This window comes from Pseudopipra pipra, chromosome 1 (assembly GCF_036250125.1).
Source record: "Pseudopipra pipra isolate bDixPip1 chromosome 1, bDixPip1.hap1, whole genome shotgun sequence".
In the NCBI taxonomy this organism is placed as follows: domain Eukaryota; kingdom Metazoa; phylum Chordata; class Aves; order Passeriformes; family Pipridae; genus Pseudopipra; species Pseudopipra pipra.
The window spans coordinates 25,718,613-25,740,945 of record NC_087549.1 but is presented as its reverse complement, the minus strand read 5'-3'; the positions used below and the strand labels follow the sequence as shown (position 1 = coordinate 25,740,945).

At 37.8% G+C, this 22,333-nt stretch overlaps 1 protein-coding gene across 1 annotated transcript; it reads right to left on the bottom strand.

Annotated features, from left to right (window-relative positions):
- Positions 1 to 1,881: 1,881 nt before the first annotated feature.
- CALB1 (calbindin 1) lies at positions 1,882 to 19,625 on the bottom strand. The gene is made up of 11 exons (XM_064649414.1): positions 19,397 to 19,625; positions 19,053 to 19,129; positions 14,452 to 14,526; positions 10,280 to 10,363; positions 10,135 to 10,191; positions 7,161 to 7,238; positions 4,755 to 4,810; positions 4,620 to 4,659; positions 4,479 to 4,532; positions 4,275 to 4,346; positions 1,882 to 3,863 (listed from the first exon to the last, which is right to left on the bottom strand). Exons 1-11 carry the CDS (start codon positions 19,476 to 19,478, stop codon positions 3,750 to 3,752), a joined length of 789 nt encoding a protein of 262 aa, XP_064505484.1. The 5' UTR covers positions 19,479 to 19,625; the 3' UTR covers positions 1,882 to 3,749.
- Between the last annotated feature and the right edge of the window lie 2,708 nt (positions 19,626 to 22,333).

The following is a 22,333-nucleotide window of genomic DNA, read 5'->3' as shown; positions in this document are numbered from 1 at the left end:
CATGAACTGCTCATTTATATTTACTTTTTTTCACATATTGATAACATGTAAGTAAAGACACTGAATTGTAAGGAAGTTTGTGCCTTTATCTGACTCCATAGAGCATCTTGTGTTGTAACTGCTAAGCGTGTAATCCCACTTCAACCAGGGTAACCCCACAGTCCTTTATGTGATTGTTTAATATGCAGTAAAATAGTCTTTGGGATTTCAGTACACCGGTGTGCACACGGTGCAGAACAACTTCAGTTGATTTCAGAGGGATTTGGATGCGCTCGACATTTCAGAAATTCGGGCCAGGTATATTTGGGTGCCTGAATAGGGATTCTGTGCTTCCTCATAGACACTGCAAGTCGATGTGGATTTCAGTTTGCCTCCATAACCAGGGATTATAACCATGATTACGATGAGGGCTTAGTATAAATCAGAAAAAGCAAACCTTGTGTAACGAAACAAAGACTTAATCCAAGTTTAAGTGGAGTTCAGCAGCAGCATGTATGTATCTTCTTCATTGGCGAGGTTCATTTTGCGTAAAAGCGCTGCTGACTGTCAGTAGCCTGATCTGTATTTGACATTTTACCATGGAATGTGCTGTTCCCAAATTTTGTAAGCTTGTGTGGGTAATCTTTTTAAAGATGCATAACTAAATTGTAAACAGGGAGGATTAGATCAGTGCTGTGTACTGTACATGAACTGTTGAGGATAGAACAGTGCAGCAGTGAACGAACAAAAACCAAATTACTTCGAGGTCTACGTTCAATCCCAGTTATGTCATCGGTGAAAATTCACATGATATTCTCCGTAATGGTCAGCTGGGCAGTGTTAGTGACCCCTGAGGTGGGCTGATGGACAGTGGTGTGGGCACAGCTAGAAGCAGGCACTCACTTTGCCTGACCTGGTACTGTTAAGGTTTACTTCTGTCAGCAAACACTGCATTTATAATGCCAAAGGTTTATGAAGAGCCTAATAGTTACTGTTCTTGTTTTTTTCTTTCAGTATTACTGAAAATTTGCGGGCTTGTACTTTAAAATTATTTGAAAATCACCTTCTTTGATTTGAATACCTAGCACTGTGTTAAATTTTAATCTGTACACATTTAAACTAGAATGGGCTAAAATTTTTTACAGCATATGTGTAATTAGTAGGACAGTTTGAGCATTTGTTAGCTTGAATGTTTATTTTAATAAAATACGTATTTTCAGACAGCAGAAATGGTTAATAGCTTCAATAAAGTGGAACCCAGGTAGCTTTGTGTTAGTCAGTTTCTCTGTTTAGCTGGAATATGGAATATTTGCACCACATCTTTTTGCATGCTACAATTTTACTTTTCTTTGGTCACCAGATATCTACCAGAAGAAAAAAGCTTGCAGTCTTCCCTTTCACCACCTTTCTTTTTATTCTAAGCCTCATTCTGCCCCAGCCATGACATTTTTAAAAGCTCTGCCCAGGAGTGATTTAGAGAATTTAAAACCTGAAGCTTTTACATCAGTTTTGACTTAGCCATACTTGTCAGGCTTTACTTTGCACTGACATAGTAGGCACCTTTGCTACTTTGGGGTTTTTAATTACTACCTTCTAGTCCAAGTTTTATTTATGAGAAATAACTGCAGGAAACAGTGTCTGTGGGTGACTGAGACCTGGTTTTGGTGCTGTGCTCCACAGCAGAACCAGCTCGTGGGCAGCAGCAGTAGCAGAAGGGTGTCTTCAGAACAGATATGTGACACTTAACTTTACTCATGTTCAGGAAGACAGATTTCAGTTTCTGTGGTAACTCTTTGTCAAAACACTTTAAATGTTTTATCTTCCACTTAGCAAACATCATATTTTGACACACAAGGTTTAGGGTTTTTTCTTTACGCTCTTAAAATAAAGCAAAATCCAGGGTTTCAAGTGCACAATATGAACAAGATCAATCATTTATTGTACTGATAGGCAAATTCACTGTTCCTTCACTTAACGTACACAGTTGTATTTCACATTGCATAGAGAAAAGAGACAAGCAGATGAGAAGTTAAATCACTGTGCGTGGAGTGGGAGTAAAGCAGTGAGTATGAGCTAGCTTAACCTTATTTTAATGTTTTGTGTGTTTTTTTGCCAGCAAGACCCCATCCAGCACCACCTACTCCTTAACTTTCCAAAGCTCAGCCTGGAGAGAGCCCAAGGCTATTAAGCCTTTCCTGAAATGGTATTTAGTTGCCTGAGTTCACCTAAGGAATTCAAGGATTCATTTCAGTGGGAGTTCATTGACTGTAATACCAAAGGATCTGAGTCTCATTGTTTGAGACACATTTCAAATAAAATGCATTTGCTTCCATTTGTTAAGTAAGATGCAGAGATGCATCTGAGAAGTTGCACATAGCTAATCTGCTAACCTGGAATTGCTTCCAAAACAGTTGTACGTGGAGGCAGCACAGGTTTCTTGGCTTTAAGACAACCCAATTTCCTTCCTTCTCCAGTACTTACTGAGAGCAATGGCCTGGACTTTCATGAAGTTGTCTGGCATAAAATTGGTGTGAAGTAAAAAGGGAGCCAGGCCAAAAAAAAAAGATGCAAGAAGAGAGGGATGCTTTGTAGTATAGTTCCCATTAGAAAATACATTTCTAACATAATAAAAAGCAGAGCCCACCATGTAAACTAAATTACCATATTGTTACAAAATCTTTACTATTTTTTTCATTTAGTGTCAAATTTTAATACTACTATTGTAGACTACTGATTCAGTGTAAGATCCAAGGAGGCACATTTTTTTAGAATAGTCAATTTGTCCTTTACTTGGTACAGAAGTAAGAATTCAGGAGATACACAAACTAGACACCAACAATCTTAGGATATTAAATTTAATTATAGGTTACACAGAATATGACGTAAAAACAGCAATTGACTAGAATAATTATAACCTGCAAAATGTGAAAATAGTTTAGAAAATGGATTGTCATATTCTCTGACACAGCAATAGTCATGAAAGGTACACTTATAATATCATATGTTAATCTGTGTATTAACTATACTACCTGTCATTTAGCCAGGATTCCAAGATGGATTAAAGGCATTTATTTATGAAGTGCCTATGTTTAAATTCAGTAAAACAACTAGATTGGAAACACTATATTTTTATCAACTACTGCATGGAAATCTATTCCAGATAAATGCTTTGTCTATATGCTATGAATTCATAATGAGAAGAGTAATTGTAAAACTGCAGAGAGCACAGACCTGAAAGTGGGCTGCTTGACAACTGAAAATATTTCTTAGTGCCTTATTAAGTTTTGGAAATCAGACATGTCAATGTCTTTTTCCTCTTTCAAACCTAGATCATGTTTAATCTGAATTCGTGTTATGTTTAAAAACCTCACCTTTAGTTGAAATGGGAAAGATGCCTGTAGATCTTTTTGTTATGTAGTTCAACAAGAAATGTTGCAAGTGTCAAAGGATATGATGACCACAGCAATGTCAGCAGGTTTAATTTTTATCCAGCCATGTTTATGAAAGCAAAAAACCCAACCAAAACCAACCCTGGCATATTTTAGTTTCTTTTTGAATATACAGACTGGCCCAAACATAGACATTCTCTTTGTCAGTCTTATTGTTACAAAAACTGTACATTACAAACAGTATAGAAACAAACTGAAAGGAATGTGCCACACATCCTGGCTAATTTTCTATATGCAGTTTAAAAATACAGCCTACTCCCTTACAGTGCACAGTTATTGTGTAGAGTACATCACTAGTTAAGTGGACATGATAGAAGAGCTCTAGTTTTCCTCAGCACAAAGAATAAGAGCCAATTCTGCTCGGTAAAGCTTTCCTCCATCCGACAAGGCCATGATGCTTTTCTTGTATGTTGCAAGGTTGGTAATGTCTAATTCCTATTTAAAGAACAGATAATACTTTATAATCCTGTTTAGTTATCAGCATGAACAAGTTTACTTCCAATGGCAGGAAATGAGAAGAAAAAAAAAGAGTATTCTCAGCCTGTCCAAACGTAACACGTTGTAAATGTTATTTATTTGTATGTTATCCGTGTTACTGCCATATGTTAGCTTGCTGATAGCTGGTGTCTCGGAAGCAAGCAAGATTTTGACAGTGTCATTGTGTAATCACAACTTCCCTAGTTCAGGATTTACACTGCTATTATTTCCACCACAATTTTTAGTTGTACTTTGACTTCAGGAATTATGACTTAGAAGCTCTATATTTAACTTATTAGGATGGATTAAAGTGTCCTTAAAATCCAAATTAAATCTAATCTCTAAGGGGAAAAAGTCCTCTAGGATTACCTTTTTGTTCTTTTCACAGAGATCCTTCAGTAGGGCATCAAGTTCATTTTCATCTATATAGCCATTGCCATCCTGAAAAATACCATTAAAGATAATTTTAAAAATTTATTTTTCATTTCTGAGGTTATGGCTAGTTTTCCACAGATTCAGAAAATAAGTGCCATTAAACTACACTATTATTAAAAAGGTGTTTTGAAGACTTACTTGATCATACATCTCAAAGGCTTTGTTGAATTCTTTTGCACACATTTTGACACCCTAAATGCCGAAAGGAAAACAAATCCATTAATGACACCAGTTATGTGTGATGGTGACAAGTTAACTGAAGAATGTGAATATTCATACCTGAAATTTAATAAGAAAATTTTCCTGTACAGGGAGTAGTCTTTGGAGAGAAAAAACAAAGGCCAAAATATTTAATTGTTTCCATTACAGCATTTGGTACATGGTATTTGTTATGAAAAGAAACAGAAGACATACCTGGCCAGTTCAGTAAGCTCCAACTTTCCATCATTGTTTGCATCAAACATCCTGAGCTGAAAAAATATATAATTTTACATTGCTAATGAAAATTAATCAACATAATGAAGAAAACTCTTACTTAGAAAACTTAAAATCAATTATCTTTATCCTGAAATGATGGCCCTGGGTTTTAATCTGTCACATTTGCTGTGTAATACATTTATTTTAAGTACTGACTAAGTAATTTATAGTAATTCTGATTAACCTACTGTAAGGTAAGTCTTAAGACAGTGATGAATGTCCTGTATGAGAAACGCACATGTAATTGTTTATAAATGAGGGGAGTGTTGATGTGATAACACTTTACTTTTGACTTCATGTCATGATTTGATAATAGAATTATTATTCTCTATTCATAAAGATGAAAAAAAATCAGATAAAGTTCAATAGAATCCCAGGCATTCAGCTCTACTTAGACAGAAAATAATAGACATTTCATCTAATTGACTGCTAGGTCTAAATATTTAAGTAACGATAATGTTCTGTTACTGTGATATATTAAAAAAAAAAAAAGGGTGATCCTGCAGATGATGAGATTTTGTTGATGGTATTAAAATGGGAAAATAAATTTCTCCAACTATACATAATTAAATTACAGGAATAAATATATTAATGTAATTTGACCAAATAAGTGAATAATAATTTTTAATAACTCTCTTGTATTAAAGTATTTTACTTTGAGGCCTTGAAAGTATGATCTCCTGCTGCTTGAGAGGCACTAGCAGCTTATATTAGCTATTAGAACTAGATGGAGATATTGCTCCTGCGTGGGACTTCCTCTCCCAGTATTTATGTCTGTATGGTTCCATTTTTCTACTTTCAAACACTATATTGCATTTGCTGTATAAAAGAGTCACAAAAGCAGTAGACAACAAAACGCTGCAAGCACCTCCACCAACACTCCATCCCATCACTTGCAATCGCAGTAATTTTAGATGTAATTTATACATAAGAGGAGAAGCAACATTCTGTACTGACATATCTACCTAAGTGTATATCCTTTTAAAGAGAAAATTAATGCAATGCAACGGAAAAAGACCTAATTTCACTTTAGACAATAAATGGCAAAATATACCAGAAAAAGTTACCAATTCTACAAACATTTATTTCTACGTAACGCCCTGGTTCCTTTTAATACTTTCTTCCTTTTGTATAAAAGCATCTGCCTTGCATGTGTTTCCCATGAAAGCAGATTTGCATTTGGGCAAGGTAAGCAGTGGCAGCTGTGAAGTCAACATATTTTGTATTTTGATGGGTTATTAGTGGCTGACTGTACCTGCCAGCAGCTGCTCAGGACTGTACATTTTCTATTAGTCTTTTGTTTTCTGAGGAGATTATGGGAGAGCTGGGCTTATATTTTTTTTTCTTATAACAAAATTCTTTGTGATTGTGTATCTCCACAGAGGCCAGAACTTATAAAACACTTTATGATGATGGTTAAAAAGCTCCCTGAATGAACAGGATACATTTTATCTCCAACAGCAAATAAACAGTGACAATTCTAAATAAATGGTTCATACTGGTACAACGAATCAGCAGACTTCTTCCAGGAGAAACACAAGTTTTGTTCATCCATTCTTAAGCCAGTGTGAGGGTTAGAGTGTTTACCTAGCATGTTTTAAATTGCTAAAAATATTTTAGGATGAAAACAAGCTGATAAAACAATAAATGTAGTGATATACATTTCCTGAAGACCAGAATTCTGTCTTTTTTTTTTCTTCTTAAAAACCCCCCACAGAAGCCAGTACTAGTCCTCACTGTGGAGTACCATAGCAGTGGGATGGAAGGAGTGTTCCAAGGATGGGCTGATTTAAGGTCAGGGAAGCAACAGTTTTGTTATAGTGTCTATCTAAAACATCAATTTCTCCTTCTTGAAGCAGGCGGAGAAGGAAAGTATGAGATGTTTGTAAGTCTGGTAAGAAACCACCATGCAGTAATGGCTTCTAAGACAAGAGACAGACATCACAGCACTGTAAGAAGGCAAACTATAGACAAGAACTGCAAATTAATTTGATCTAAACATAATAATATAATTATGACAGTAGCAACAGTTTTTCTCCTAACTGCGAAGATTTCAGTTTTACAACTAATGGCACAAGGAAACAAAACAGGAAAATAGCATGATGTGCCAGATATATATACCAAGAAGCTTAGAAATTCCTGGGCTTTTGTTTTTTTAAGCAGCACTGAAAACTGCCCATCGAAACTCCATAGCTGCAGAAGTACTCGCAGTGCCACAGTTGTCTCTCTGTTGCAATGACATAGCTAGCCTGACTGGGACTTAGTTGGTCTCCAAGTCGTTTGGAGCCTTCTAGTGGCTAAACGGAGTTCAGATTAACCCATTATTTCTTTGAATAATCTTACCATTATTTCTGTGTATTCCGTTAGCTTTGAGTCTTCAATCTGCTTATTTGCTTTCTGTAATAAATCTTTCAAGAAGCTCTGTTAAATAGAAGAATAATAGGTGAATTTTTATCTACAGTATAAAATATTTGACTTGCTAACTTTGGATTAAAGTAATGGAAAATACTATTTTACTTCCACTTTAGTATTTACTGTTGAAGTTCCAAATAAGTATGAAAAAAAATAGTTACAGCTAAGAATATATAAGTTTCTTTTGATAAGTTCAGGTACACTGCATTTTAATTGGAAAAAGTGACTCCTAAAACTTTCTGCATTGTATGCCATTGTGAATTTGGAAAAAAGTTTGGCTTTCAAGAATACTGCTTCCTAATCAGCTCTATCAGTAAACTAAGCTAATTAACCTTGGGTCTCCTTTTAAACTTGGATGCCTATTCACTTCTTGCAACATAGGAACAATTTTACAGAAAGGATCAATGATTAATCAAGTTTTGTCCTTGCCTATGGCAGTACCCATTGCTAGATATGAACATTGCTCCTTCCTACCTTGTACTTTAAATGTGTGCAGCCAATTTCATTGCATTTTAGAATGAGAATTTGATGTCACATTACTTGAAACACCAACCATTTTTACTTTACAAAATAAGATGCTTTTCACCTATTCAGTGTTTTAAATTTCTGCACTAGATCTGTGACATTAAAAAAAAGAAAGATACCGAATTGTTTAGCAAGGGCATTACAAGACCTGTTATGTCTGTATGCCTGTCAATGCTCAATGAAGCACCTAATTCCTGTCGTCAATTGGAGTGTCATTATCTTTGTGGAATTTTGGGCCACATTTCAAGATAGAAAATGGGAAAGCATATAAGAAAACATACTTGAAGCATATAAGAAAACATACTTGTTGTCCTCAACTGGAATGCAACCATGTCGATAGTCATACAATTTATACCCACTGTAGTTGTTTGAGTTTGGTCCCCTCCATGCTGGAGGCCCTTCCTGGTAGTTTGTATAGGAAGAACATGACTGAAATGCAGTAAATGGATGTTGTGGAGACACGTTTAATCTTGTGTCCTTTGATGGAAAATAGAACTGGAAAGGACACTGAAAGGCTATCTAGTCCATCTCCATGTCTCAAGAAAGGATTCTATTTATCTAAACTTCCTAAATTACTGTCTGATCTGAGCTATTGCCAGACCTTTCCAAAACACAGTGATGATGAGTTTGCCTCCATCTTAGACAACATATTCTACTGCCATTACTATTGTTAGAAAGTTTTCCTGATTTCCAGCTTGAATTTCACTTACAAAGTTGTCCGTGGGTGTACTCCTCACATAGCAAATACTTAAAATGCTTGTGCTTGTCAAGAAATGCTGATCTAAAAATAAAACTGTGTATTTATGTCTCATTTTCAACATGTTAAAATGACCTGTTTGTCTGAGGCAGACAAAGTCTCACAACACAAGAGAGATAGGACCATTAGGGATTCAGTTAAAATGTTTTCATTCTTCAGCCGGTCCTCAATCAGCCCTGCCTTTTTAAGTCTATTTTAAATTATGGCAGTCAGCAGCAGTCCTTAAGGCATTATCTAACAGCTGGAGAGTTCTCAAGGGCTACCTCCTCCTGATCCTACCAACTTCAGACATACCAACCTCCTGCAACCAGTCATCAGGAGAATGGGCTCATCTGCCTGAGGGTTACCTTAAGGTTAAATCCTCAGCAAATATCACACAGATACCAAACTCAAAAGAGGAAGGGAAAATGAAAAAAGATGTGAATTTTCTGATGTGGATTCCTTTTCTGAACAGAAGATCTGTAATGATTTTGGACAGTTTGATCTCCTGGTGCTTTAGTTAATAAAATTTACATAACTCTTCTTTATATGACATATAGGGAGAATAGTCCAAATTAGATGGATAAGCACTGCTAGGCCTTTCTCTTGCTATGAATTGCTTTGATTCCTTTGAATGTAAAGCTACAGTAATGAATCAAGTGCAATTTACTGTGGAAAATGGCACCTTTCTACTCAGGTGCTATTGAATATGACCATCTGTCCTATGAGGAAAGGCTGAGAGAATTGGGATCTTCAGCCTGGAGGAGTTTCAGGGTGACATCGTGAAAGTATATAAATACTTCAAGGGAGGGTAAAAAGAGTATGGAGCCAAGCTAGTGACAGGACCAGAGGCAATGGTCACAAAGTGAAACACAAGAGGAACATCAGGAAACATGTTTTCACTATGAGGGTGACTGAGCAACTGGGTTTAAGTGGCTCTGCTTGATAGGGGGGTTGGACCAGGTGACATCCAGAGGTCCCTAACAACCACTCTGTGATTCTGTGACAGAGAATCACAGCATCTACAAATTGCTGTTGGTTGTATGACTAGAGCAGTAAAATCACTCTAGTTTTAATGCTTCTGCAAGTCTGAGATGACCAATGGAATAATCTCGATTCTGCTCTCATTTGTGCATATTAAAGCTGATACCAAAATCCTACTAGGCTAACCAAGCAAGGGCAGTCCAATTCCATTTGTATTAGTCTAACAGCATGACAGAGGAAACTGTAGGGTTACATGGTACTTGAGAGAGCATAATCTGTCCAGCAGCATAGTGATTAATGGTAGAAATGCCCTTAGGAAAAACCCAACAAAAGAGACCTCCTCCCTAATATACCCAAAAAAATAACCAACATAGCTTCCAGAGACCCATCTTACTTTCTTAATCTTTCTTACTTCTAAGCTACCTGCTGCCCTGAGTCACTTGAGACAAACTTGATCTGAATTAAAACATGTTTTAAACCACATTGATAAGATTAGGGTTTCACTTTAAATAATTTACTGGTGATAAAAACATCAGCTAATTATATTCCTTTTTTGTTGTGTTTGAAATGCAAAAACATGCATCTGAAGAAAGAGATAGCAGCAGGGCTGTAATCCAACACCTGTTCTCATGTCATGCATACTCAGAGATATTGATTTACCTTAAGTTCCTCAGAATCAATGAAGCCACTGTGGTCGCTGTCATATTTCCTCCATGTCTGCAATCAGAATATGAATGCTTTAATGATATATTTATGGCAAGCAAGTGTTGGATGCTTTTACAACAGGCAACTTTTCATACTGTACCTGCATGAAGTCTTCGCTTGACTTTAGCTGCTGGCATCTGAAGAACAACAGGAAATTCTCTTCCGTTGGCAATACCTGAGCAAGCTGTAACACAATTTATGCAAGATTAAATTTTGATTCTTCACTAGGCCAGCTGAGCCTGTAATACAGCATGAAGCTTTTTAAAAGCATATGAAATTCTTTGTGCTCATGCTGCCCTATAGTGGCCCCATAGGAAGCTTCATCCTGCTCGCTGAAATGTTTGGAAGAAGGCTCTGAAAGGCTTCTGGCTTGCAGCTTTGCCATATTCATCAAGGTCAAACTTAACTGAGGTCTGAGAGGAGGGAGTGAGGCAGCACTTTACGAAAAGGGTAGCTGGGGAAAGGGGAAAAAAATGAATTCACCCATGTAGAGCTAGGATCTGTACTGAAAACTGTTGAATCGGCATGAAGGGAAAGCATAATGAGAGAATGCGTCGATGATAGGTGTGAAGGAATATGAATGAAGAAAGTGAGGAAAACAGACTACTCACAATGGCAAGGAATAGCAAGAACAGAGATGAACGCTGACATGAAGAACACATGTGTAAGGCAAATGGTTAAATATAAGGAAAAACCAGGAGAAAAAAAAGAAAACAGGGAGGGTAAGGGTTGGCAACCAGTGCTCAGTTGTCGGACTTGGAGATGTGTTCAAGAAGAGCTATAAATACCAGAAAGAAATCAAAAGGGTTTTTAGCCCTGCAAAACCAGGGGTGGTTCTTCCAATGCCTCTCCTCTACAAAAGGCTTTTTTAAAATCAGACACATTATTGTACTGATTATTGCAAATGTTCATTTACTATAACTCAATTTTGGCAAGTGACAAATGTACAAGATGGAAAGCATTGCTGTATAATTTAATGTAAAATCATGATTTGTTTTTAACAAAAGCCCAATATTTTTTTTCTGTCCTCAAAATGTATGAAATGTGTTTTGATTAAAGAAAACTTTTTACTTGAAGAATAGACCAGCTGTGCTTACTAGGAAGAGAAAATGGAGAAAGACAGATTTCTTAGCTGAATTCTTTAATGAAAAATGACATCTGCAGAATTCCTGGAGTCTCATCTTAAAATTTCTAATCAAATTTTTGTTTTTCTGCCTTCCTTTCACATCCTCAAATCCCTTGTTCTGCCTATTTCAGTGCTATTGCCTAATTGCTGAGGCTTTTTTATTGGGATCCAGCAGAGCCATAAGTGAGTTCAGCTCTCACCCCACAGGCACAAGGAGGCTATGGAGACATATCTCTTGTTTCTCTACAATTATCTATGCAAGGAATCAGTTATATTCTTTGATGGTTGGTACAACTGAAAAGACACATCAGAGCACTCTCCTTACAGAAATGGCGCAGCTGATGACAGGCTGTCAGACCCATCAGAGCCTTCTGAGTACTTTTGCTAAATGACTGAACACCAAACCAAAAGCAACTTGAACAATGCATTTTTGTCAGCAGCTTTCAAAATCTACTCCATTATAAATAGCATATACACATGTGGGTAAGTACATATTCATACAGACGCAGTAGCTAAATGTGTCTTGATTTATGGAAAAATGTTTTTATTTCTCCTATGACAGACAAGCTTGATTTTTAGAGTACATTCCTATTTAATAGCAAATGGAATGGAAGAACTGCTTAGAACAAAAAGCAGAGTTTGGGGGAAGGGACCGATTATGACAGTGGGAAAGGGTTTGCATGTGTGGAAATTATAAATAAGATGTCGTTCAGTGACATAGGTAACTCCTGTGAGTTTTGCAAGGACACTGTAAAATAGTACAAGGTGCAATGGTGAATGTAAAATAGTAACTGTCCAAAGAATCATTAACAGCTTATTAGCAGTACCAAACTGTATTTGAGGTACAGAATATATGACCTTATTTTAAGCTATACCTCTCACTCTTTCTGTGTCTCAGGGGAAAGCATTAAATTGTTTTTTGTGGAAAACTTTGCAGTATTAAGGGATGAAGAGGTCATGTGGAAACAGGCTCAACTTCCCAGTTTTATACCACTACTGAGAAGAAAGATGGAAACCTATTTCAAGTCATTACTTCTTTGTGAGGATAAGCAGAGGGGGACTTCATGAGAATGTGTGAGTAAGAGTGCAGACCACTGCGAGTCCGTGTATGGCAGCAATAGTAGTTTAGTGAACTTTGCTGCTTTTATGGAGAGCATTGGTTATTTCTGTATCACAAATAATAGAGGACAACCACAAAGCCTGACACTGGTTTGACTCCTCTCTGCTCAGCTGCAGGCTGAGATGTGTCTTTATAAATTGCCTAGCAGAAAAAATACTCTCATTGCCTAAATCATAACTCTTTTCTAGAAATCGTTCTCTAAGTAAATTCCATTATATTTAATGCTATTTAAAATTACTTTCACCTAATACAGTGAATTTTCTTTTTTAAAATCCTATAATAGAACATGGGAGGGCAAAGAATATTTTAGGCTAACGAGTAGTTATTTTTATGGCAGCAGTAATCTTCAAATAATTTGAATGTAGAATTGCCGCAGTTCCGAGTTTTGAAACCTTGGGTTTCACAAGCACATTTTAGTGAAAGCATTGGTCTGAATGAGTACAAAAGGTGAATTAAAGGTCTCTTACACAATGACAAGAAAGTGAACAGGTCAGACTTTGCCTTTAACTGGAGAGCACTGGATTAAAGCCAGTGAACTAACTGCATTGTGCTTGCAAAGACAGAATTGACGCTTAATCTGATCTGAAAATCCACTCCTTCCTTTGTGAAGCCACCCAGGCCTCCTCTTTATCTCAGTCAACAGACCTTTCCTGAAAACTCATTATTTGCTCGCACATTTTTTGTCACATACTGGGATATTCATTATGATGGTTGGGAGTCTGAATGCTTTACATCATTTTTTTTTAAACAGCATTCATACACGTTTTGTAGAAAAACTATTTGATATACTATGTAAATGGGAGCAGTCTGGAATAACTGGACTTTTTTTTTTTTTTTGTAAGGAAGAAGAATCAAGTCCAAATTCCAACTTCAATTTCATACTGCTCTGCATGTACAAGATTTTTCATGAGTTCCATCAGCGCTTTCCAAATCAAGCTTCATGCTGATGTAAGTGAAATAAAATATAGCTATTGGGTTTGGAAACTGCTATATTAAGGGAGAAAGTCCCTTCAGTCACGGGACTCAATACTGTCACTATTCAGTGGCTTCTGTGGATGCTGAGCATGCTTGGTGCTTCACTGGGGGTGGTGAGCCATATCAGACCCTACTGGATTTGCTCATCTTTACCCATTAAGTCAATATCAGAATCAGAAAAATAATTTGAAAGGTAAATGTTCCAGTTATCTTTCCTAAGTGAAGAAGCATAGTCTTTTTCAGGCACTGTTCAAAAATTCTTCTTGCGTCCAATGCTTGACATTACACATATGCAAAAAGACTATTTAAATAGGATTTCTCGATACCAAATAAATATGTGTTTGTTAGTCCAAACCCAAACATTTTGTTAGACCAAATAAACAGTAGTTCTTTCTAGATGCAGAGCTATTTGATCAATACTAAGTATCGTCAAAAGATGCATTTTTAAAAATCAATTACAGCTGCAAGTGAAACAAACTGATCATATTTCTATGGTAGTTTAGTCATAATTACATATGCATTTAAACAAGTTTATGAAATTGAGACATATGACAGAAAAGATATATTTACATTATCTATTATATCAGCAGTGATACTTCCTATTGACTTTTACAGATTCTATTCAGTCCTCTATTTTAAAATTAGCTGCTGACCCAAAGTTGGTCACTGTAGAATTTTTCAGGCCTGGCTTGTTTCCAGCTGTTCCCTAATTAGCTCTCTAGGTCAGATTTCTTATTATCGGGAAAAAATATAATATCATTTAATAATAAAACTGCAGTCTCATTGCACTCAGAGCGACATAAACGAGTTGTCAATTTAAGCTCAAAAAAGTGACTTCTTAAACTGTAACCCCACGAATTCTCCTTTTTGTCTTGCAGCACTGAAGAGTGAAAGTGAAAGAAAACCCTTTCCTAGCAAGTTGCCTAAATGATACAATTGTTGAGCAGCTACACAAGGAAAAGAGATTGGTTATCTCATGTTATGTTCATGTGCTAAATGTATTTTCTTCAAGTAAACATGTCAGTCTTTTGTTACAAAGTAACAGTCTTACCTCGACTATTCCTATTTTTCCATCAGTAGTCTTCCCATATTGGTCCACAAAAGCTTTCATTTCAGGTGTCAAATCCTACAAAGTTACAATGATAGAATCATTACTTCAAGATACAGAGAAACATATGTAAACTTACTTGAATATTCTATTAGTTGCAAAATAATATGCTACATTTAATGAAATACACTCATCACGGCTAGACTCCTCAAGTTTAAATGAAAATTAGTATTTTTTAATCATGAATAATGTCATTGTGATAAATTTTACTTCCTAAGGAATTATATTATAGTCAGTGTGAATGATTGGCATTTAAATAGTTAGAACTCTATTTTAGTTTACAGAATGAAAAAATTATAAAGACAAGTGTGTTGGAAGATGCGTATAACAGCTCCTTTGTTTAAGAGCATGACAGTGTAGTTCATAGGCAATTATTAGTCCATTTCCTCAGTTTTCATTCTTAAATTAGTAACTTAAAGGCAGTATGAAATCTTTCAAAATAAGAAAAAATTCAGTTTAAGACATCTGAACACCGAAATATCCTTTCCACATCTTTGAGTGGATTTTTCCTGAACAATGGATGCTATTTTAGTCCTAAAAGAACTCATCACAGTATCATATTTTTCACTGTTTAGTATTTGGTTATCATGGAAACAGAGTCAAAATGTCACTGCTGAACTGTAGAGAGGCAGATTTAGGGGGAAGAAAACTTCGAGCAAAATCTTAAATCTGACAGAATAAAGCCATCATTGTTCTTCATGTAAATTATGGTCCCTGCTATACATCTGCTCTCTTAAGGCTATCCTCATTCTAGGCTGTGAAAAAGATGCCAGCCTTGGGATGAATATCTAAATATTTGATTTCACACTTCAATTGACTTGTCTTGCTTTGATATGAGCTGCCATCAACCTTCAATACTGATCAAACTTTTAATTTTCATTGTATTTCTTATAGGTGTGGGCTATTGAAACCATGCAGCATGAATCAGGGTTAAAGTTATAATAATACAATGGACAGTTCTATGGTTATAGATGAAGATACAGCAAACTTTGAAAATTAAAGGTTTAGTTGCTATAATAAATCTGATTATATAGGATCTAAGTGATTCTCTCACTGGAGACATGGGGAATCTCAGCTGTACAAAGTCCATTGTAGTTTGTCCCAAATTTCACTACCAAAACTAACTAAAATGTCAGTTCCTTGTAGCTGATACAGTCACGGCCTAGTATCCTATTTCGGTCAAAGTCATCCATGGCAGGTTAGTAATTTGCCGTGGCTTTAATTAGAGATGTGGTTATTAATACAATGCACTTCAAAGTCACCTTTCATCTAATGATCCCAAAGTGGGGACAAGTTTGCTTAGCACGTAGAATGGAGAATTTAGGCACTTGGATTTTAATTAGTCTTGGTTAAACATTTTACTAATCTTTCTAATAGCAGCTCTGCAGTGCCAGACAGTGTCCAGCCATGGAAGGAGGCAGAGTAAATTACAGGTTAAACAAAACAAAAATGTCCTCTAGTTCATTATTCAGAAATGATTGTGGGTTTTTTTGTGTTCGCTTCACCCTCTCTTCAGCTGTTTGATGAGTTTTTTGAGTTATATTATTCCAATAAATATTTTTGGTCAAAAAAACTTGCCTAAATTTAACCAAGTCTACTTCTAAACTTGATACAGATGCAGTATTCAATTTTTGAAATTAAGAAACTAACCCTTCACACCTCAGTCAGACACCTCAGAAGAGAAATTTGTCCAACAAGTGGAACTGTAGAAAAAAAATAGGGTTTTTTTATATAATTTGAAAATGTAAGGATAGATGGCACTATAGAAACACTTACATGACTGTATTCATAAATCGTATTTCTGTGGAGAAATATTGTCACTATCTATATATGCAGGGAAAGTGAGAAATGAATGTGGAATAGTTCAGCCAACATCCACCTATTGACACTTTATCAGCTTCTGTATTAATCACTTATATCTCAAAGTTTCTTTTGGCAAATAGGGAATGTATTGCATAAATGTGGAGCACAATAAATGGAAGCTTATATACTTATATAGCTTTTATCTTTAAAAAAGAGGCAGTTCTTTTAACATGATTGAAATTATATCAGATCAAATCACTGTCTACCATAATGCCTAATGTTACCAAAGCCCAAGCCCTAAAACTTGTGAGTACACATTCCCCCCATTGGGACTAGCCTGAATCAAGCTGCATGCTCTATCTGAGAAAAAACAGCTGTGAAAGTACAGGCTTACTGAGTGGATTAATACAGGGATTAGCATTAGAACATAATTAGAATAGTTCCGTGGTTGGGAAGAATATTGGGAAATATTAAACCATCCTATTTGATGACAGAATCAATGTGATTCTTTAAAGCATATGGCATGACTGATGCAAAATCCAGCTATGAAGAATGCATAATTGAATATTTCAAAAATAGTGAGAAGGAGAATGACCTGAAATGCAGAAGTTAATGATGACAAAGAAGCTTTGGGGTGTTAAAAGAAGGACAGACAAGGAAATTACATATAACCTACACTAGTTTTTCAATGTGTCCCTTCTGGCAAAAAAATAGAAATTCAACGCTACTGAATTAGTGTCCCATGAGACAAAAAATGAACTAATGAGATGCTTGTTTGGCAAATGAGCCTTCAAATCCAAGAATCAGATTAGATCTGAAACATAGATGACATATAGCTGTACTTCAGAGCCCACAGACCAAGTGCTGAATTTGATGTTGCTACTGTAGATTGCTCTTAGCAGAACACTCCAAAGTTAGGTTTGAATCAGAGAAATGGGAAAGGAAAACTTAGACACCTGAGAATTTTTAAAATATAGCGTGAGATACAGGCAGGGGTTATTTTAAAAAACCCACATAAATTATAACATTTGTAGCAGATAAGAATAATCCTATGAAGCTTTCTGTGTTGCTTTGAATAGGATCTGTTTTTAAGGTATGCATGCTTAATTTGCGAGAGAAATTAATCTGATTTTTAAATGATAAATACTTTTGTCCTTGAGCTTCTAATTATTTTTTAACTACTGAATAATATATTAGCATTTCTAGTAACAATGCCATTCATACTAAATATACAGAGGCTTTAATATCTTCTTTCTACCGAGTATACTTAAGTTTCCTGCACTTTAGTATAGAAGACAGATTTGTTCTGTTGCGATACTTAAAATGTATTGAAGTTGAGTTTAATCTTTTCTGTGAAAAAAAATACTTCTTCCCTCTAAAAAAAACCACATTCCTCTCCCAATTAGCTGTTTTGTTTTGTTTGTTTGTTTGTTTACTTTATATTTGTTTTATTTTATTTTTAATTTTAGTTTAAACTTACTTGCATTCACAAAAACGAGAGCCTACACCAATAGCTCGAAGAAGAATTAACTAGTACCTAAACTGCAGTAACATTAGAGGCTCTGCTGGGAGACAGATTTTCATATATGTAAAGTTTACACTAATACAATTAATAAGAAGATACAATTTTCCACAAAATCAATGAAGATTATTTTTTTCTTTTTGCATTTACTGCTAAAATATACAGCAACTTTCAAAGCAAAGTTAATTATTGAAATGCTATTGCTCGATTTGGAGGCATTCTTATTATGAAGTATTAATCTATTTCATCCATGCATACATGTCATCCAGTTAAATTATAATTTTATTTTCTGTTTTTTCAGAAGTCTTCCAGCACAGATTAATTTAAACCAATTCCCTTAGGTTATATATTGGACTTTGGTGCTAAAAGTGGCCTGATTTAGAAACTGATTATTTTAAGCGCAATTTATTTGTTAAAAATGTTCCCTTCTCTTTTAATTCAAATCTTTACATGGAATCTTTAATTTCTTTCTTTGTCTCTTTTTTTATTGTTGTTTTTCTCATATGGGTATAGTTTGGAGGAAATGAATAATTAATGTTTCGATAACTCATACACAGAAGAGTTTTGACAACACTGTCAAAAGCTTCGTTGTCTCTCTGAACAGTTTAAACAGCCAGGATTTGGTACTCATACTCATACTCCTGGTGAAGAACAAGAAGTGATTAGGAGTCATCTGCAGATCTATTTAGTGACCACCAAGGGGCAGGAATGCATTTCAGCCCGTACTGCCCGTTAGGTATGAAAATAAAAGAGTCCAACTACCTTGAAGTGTTTTTTTTCTTTTTCTTTTTTCTTCCCCCACCCCCTTTATCTTTCCTTTTTATTTTTTCTTTCCCATTTTAGTAAGAGTACATATCTAGATCAGATAAGATTAATTGCAATGGGATAAGGTCCCATCCAAGACAAAAAGACAACATCCATGTATTTCTTGACTTTTCTTTTTTAGCACTGTCAGAAGTATCAGCTTGTAGCCTGGCAAGGCATGAGCGGGACCCGCTCTCCACGGGGGTGGACCCTGGTCTCACCTTTCCAAAGTAGACGATTTATTTCATTTGCAACCTGCTCATTTCTAACCGAGCTACTTCCCTTTGCCTGGTGAGGCGGGTGCATGACCCGTGTCATGGCAAGAGAGAAAAAAAGGAACTGGGGCGCTGGAGTTTGCTCAAGAAAACTCTTCTTTCCCGAGAAGATGGAAAAGTGGGGCGAAACATTAACCTACCAAGCCTGCCTTCTTCCGTGCCTGCTGCAGCTCCTGGATGAAGTTTTGTAGCTCCTTCCCATCCATGAACCCATTGCCTACAACACAAAGAGTTACGGTTGCCGTCACCGCTCCCTCCAAACTCTCCGCTCTCCAGCGCCGGCACAGGGACGTCTCCGACCCGTCTCTCGCTCCCGGCGGAGCGGCGCCCGCGCCCCTCGCCCGGACCCTTCACGGCTGCGGGGCTGCGCCCCGAGGCTGCGGCGGCGGCCGCCAGGCGGGGAGCGGAGGGGTCCCCCCAGCCTCCCGCGGGCCTGCCCCCCTCGCCCCCCGCTCCCCCGCCGCCCCGGGGGGAAAGGAGTCACCGTCGGAGTCGTAGTGGTGCCAGATCTCGAAGAACTGGGCGGCCGAGATCTCCACGCCCTGCAGGTGGGTCTCCGCCGTCATGGTGGGCGCGGGGCGGCGGCGCGGGGGGGGGGGGCGCTGTCCGCGGTCCTGACTCGACTGTGACCGCGGCCGGCGCGGCGGCGGCTCCGACGGCTCCGACAGATCCGACGGCTCCTCCCGCCGCCGCCCCGCCGAGGGCTATTTATGAGGCCGCCCCGGCCGGGCCACTCCCCCCGGCGCTGCCCTCCCTTCCTCTCCGGAGCCCCGGCGCGCCCTCCCCGCCCTGCGCGGGGGGGCCCGGGTCTCCCGACGGCGGCACCGCGGCTGGGGCCGGCCCGGAGCTGAGCCCTCGGGAAGCGACACCCTCGACTTGGCAGGGAGGGAGGGAGGCAAGGAAGGGTGTGCGTGTGCCGAGCGGGGAGCCCCGGGCAGAGGGAGTTGCTGAGGATCCCTTGCTGTAGAAAGTGTGACCATGAGACGTGAGGACAACCTCCCAGATTAGCCACGAGGTTTCCAGCTGGAAGAGGGTCCTTGAATGTCAGAATGTGGCTGGTAGCACCTCAGGACGTCACAGTACAAAGAAAAAGCCACTTGGGACATCATGTAGGGTTCAAGGAGCCTGATTTTCACTGCTCCATCCCCAACCCAGACCTGCAGACAGCTTTGCATAGACTTGATCTTTGAAGAGCTGAAACCTGATACTCCCTCTGAGATATAATGGGGCATTGAGATATCCATATTGAGACAATATACGTACAGTGCATAGGTGTGAGGGACACTACCAGTCTACTCTGAGTGGGTAAGGGCTTTTTTTTGTTAGATCAGCTTTGCAGACTTGTCCTTCTATAGGAGTGGGTTGGTGGGAAGGAACAGTGCAGCTCACAAAAGTCTTCCTTCTGCAATGGGGTAACCTGTTGCTGTTCTAGTAATGATGATTAAGTCCCTTTTGGGATGACTCATTTTAGCCATTGGGTGCTCTGAAGCACTGAACCTGACTTTCTCCTTCCAGCACTATTTCTCAGATGCTACATTGAGTTACAATGTGTGATGGTCAAAATGACCAAAACTTACAGGACACTGCCAAATACAGTAGACAGTATAGTAAGGATGAGGGATGAGAACAGCTGGGAAAACCAGGAATCTCCATGTGTTAAGAGAGCAACATGAGCAACAGTAGGATAACAGTATGTTAAGACTCATGTACAAGGTGAACATAAACATAAATAGGATAATGCAGAAGACAGCAAAATGCCAGTGGGGGTGGATAACCCAGCGGTATGAGAAGTGGATGCTTAGTAAAGGCTGACATGTCCTGAGAGGGATTTCAGTAGATTGGGTGGCTGAAATCTTGTATGCATTATGGAACAAGATGTGGGCATAGCGATTAAGTAATCATGAGACCTTATACTTGATTCCCTCCATCTTTCCATTCTCCTATTTCTCCACCTGTTATGTGCAGCTTTCTCTCCTTCTGTTGCTGCTGTTTGGCTGTGAGTTCTTCAAGAGATACACTGGGTTGGCCTGTGTTTTGTTAGCTGATGAACAAAGCAGCAGCTAAGAGGAAAGATACAAGAATATGAGCACTAATCTCTTCAGTTCAAAATATTTGTATTAGTGAAAAGTGTTCAGATTAGTTTTGCAGTCACAAATACCATTATACTTGCAAAAGGAATGAAGACATTTTAAATATTTCCTTACAATCCTGCTCTGTTTCACCATGTAGAAAAAAAAAAAGAAATAAAAAATCATGACCGGTCCAGTTTCCCATCTAGGAACCGTTTTTCAGGCATGGCTTTCTCAGAGAAGCAGACTTCAGTGGTAGCCCCACCCTGAAACTTCTGTAATCTGCCTACATCTTGCCTTGAAAATAAAAGTCTGAAACTAACACATTTCCATAAAGTAGCAATGATGATCAGAAAAGAGAGAATTCATGAGGCTTTTTTTTACAGGTACAGATCTGGCCTTGAGAATTGTAAGCATAGTGAATTGAGCTTGGCATTATCCATTGTGCTTGGAAAAGACAATGGGGTGCCCGTGACGCAAGGACACTGGAAGGAGACAAAGGTAGAACTAGCATTTCCATCATTTTTAGATAGAAGAGGTCTGTGCCAATGAGGCAACTTCTTATATGCCAAACATATTGAATTACCCCATCCAGTGCAGAATTTCAGCTTCCAGCAAGCCTGCAGGAAAGGAAACCGAGTACTGAACCTGTTTCAACAGACCTCTGACTTGCATCTTATGTTGATTTGCTTCTTGCTGCATACCATTTTCCAATGGCGCATCAAATCTTGTGCTCGTTCCTTTTCTCTGACCCAGAAGACTGTAGCTGAATGGGGGCAAAAAATCTAACATTGTTTGGGGCCAGCTCAGCCTTGTTCATCTGACTGTTCAGACTTTTAAATAAACAGGAGCTGCAATGTTTACATTTTCAGAAGTTCTCAGAATAAAATATTTTACATAGGTCATATGTGGCCAGGAGGATTTGAAAGAAGTCTCACCAGAACTTTGCAAATATGGTGCTTCTCTCCATAATTGTATAACTGAGTGCAGGTGCTTGGACATGTTGACCTCTCATTACGCTAACATCTACAAAATCAGTATTGCTTACAGAGCATTTATATATATTTTTTGTGTTCTTTATGAAACATTATATCAAGGTGAATGTGTTCATAAGTTCTCCTTGCTGCACTTGACATGATCCCTCTGCACAGGCATAAAAGTAGCAGACATTTCCATGCAAAAATAATCACTTATATAACTAACTGCACACCATATTTTCATGATTAATAAATTACCAAGCCAGCATTCATATTTAATCCCACTGGACTCTGCTTCTTATGCAAAACTAATCAGAAACTGGTCATTTCAATTCCAAGAGGCTATTAATTTCCATTGAAAGAGGAAGCACTGGA

Bases quoted from the DNA above. Each gene is read 5' to 3' on its own strand.
- CALB1 (XM_064649414.1), bottom strand. From the start codon at position 19,478: ATGACGGCGGAGACCCACCTGCAGGGCGTGGAGATCTCGGCCGCCCAG. The intron at 7,239-10,134 runs GTAAATCAATAT...TCTATTTAACAG, and splicing joins TTGATTCTGAGGAACTTAAG to AGCTTCTTGAAAGATTTATT. The intron at 4,347-4,478 runs GTAAGTCTTCAA...GGTATTTTTCAG, and splicing joins CCTTTGAGATGTATGATCAA to GATGGCAATGGCTATATAGA.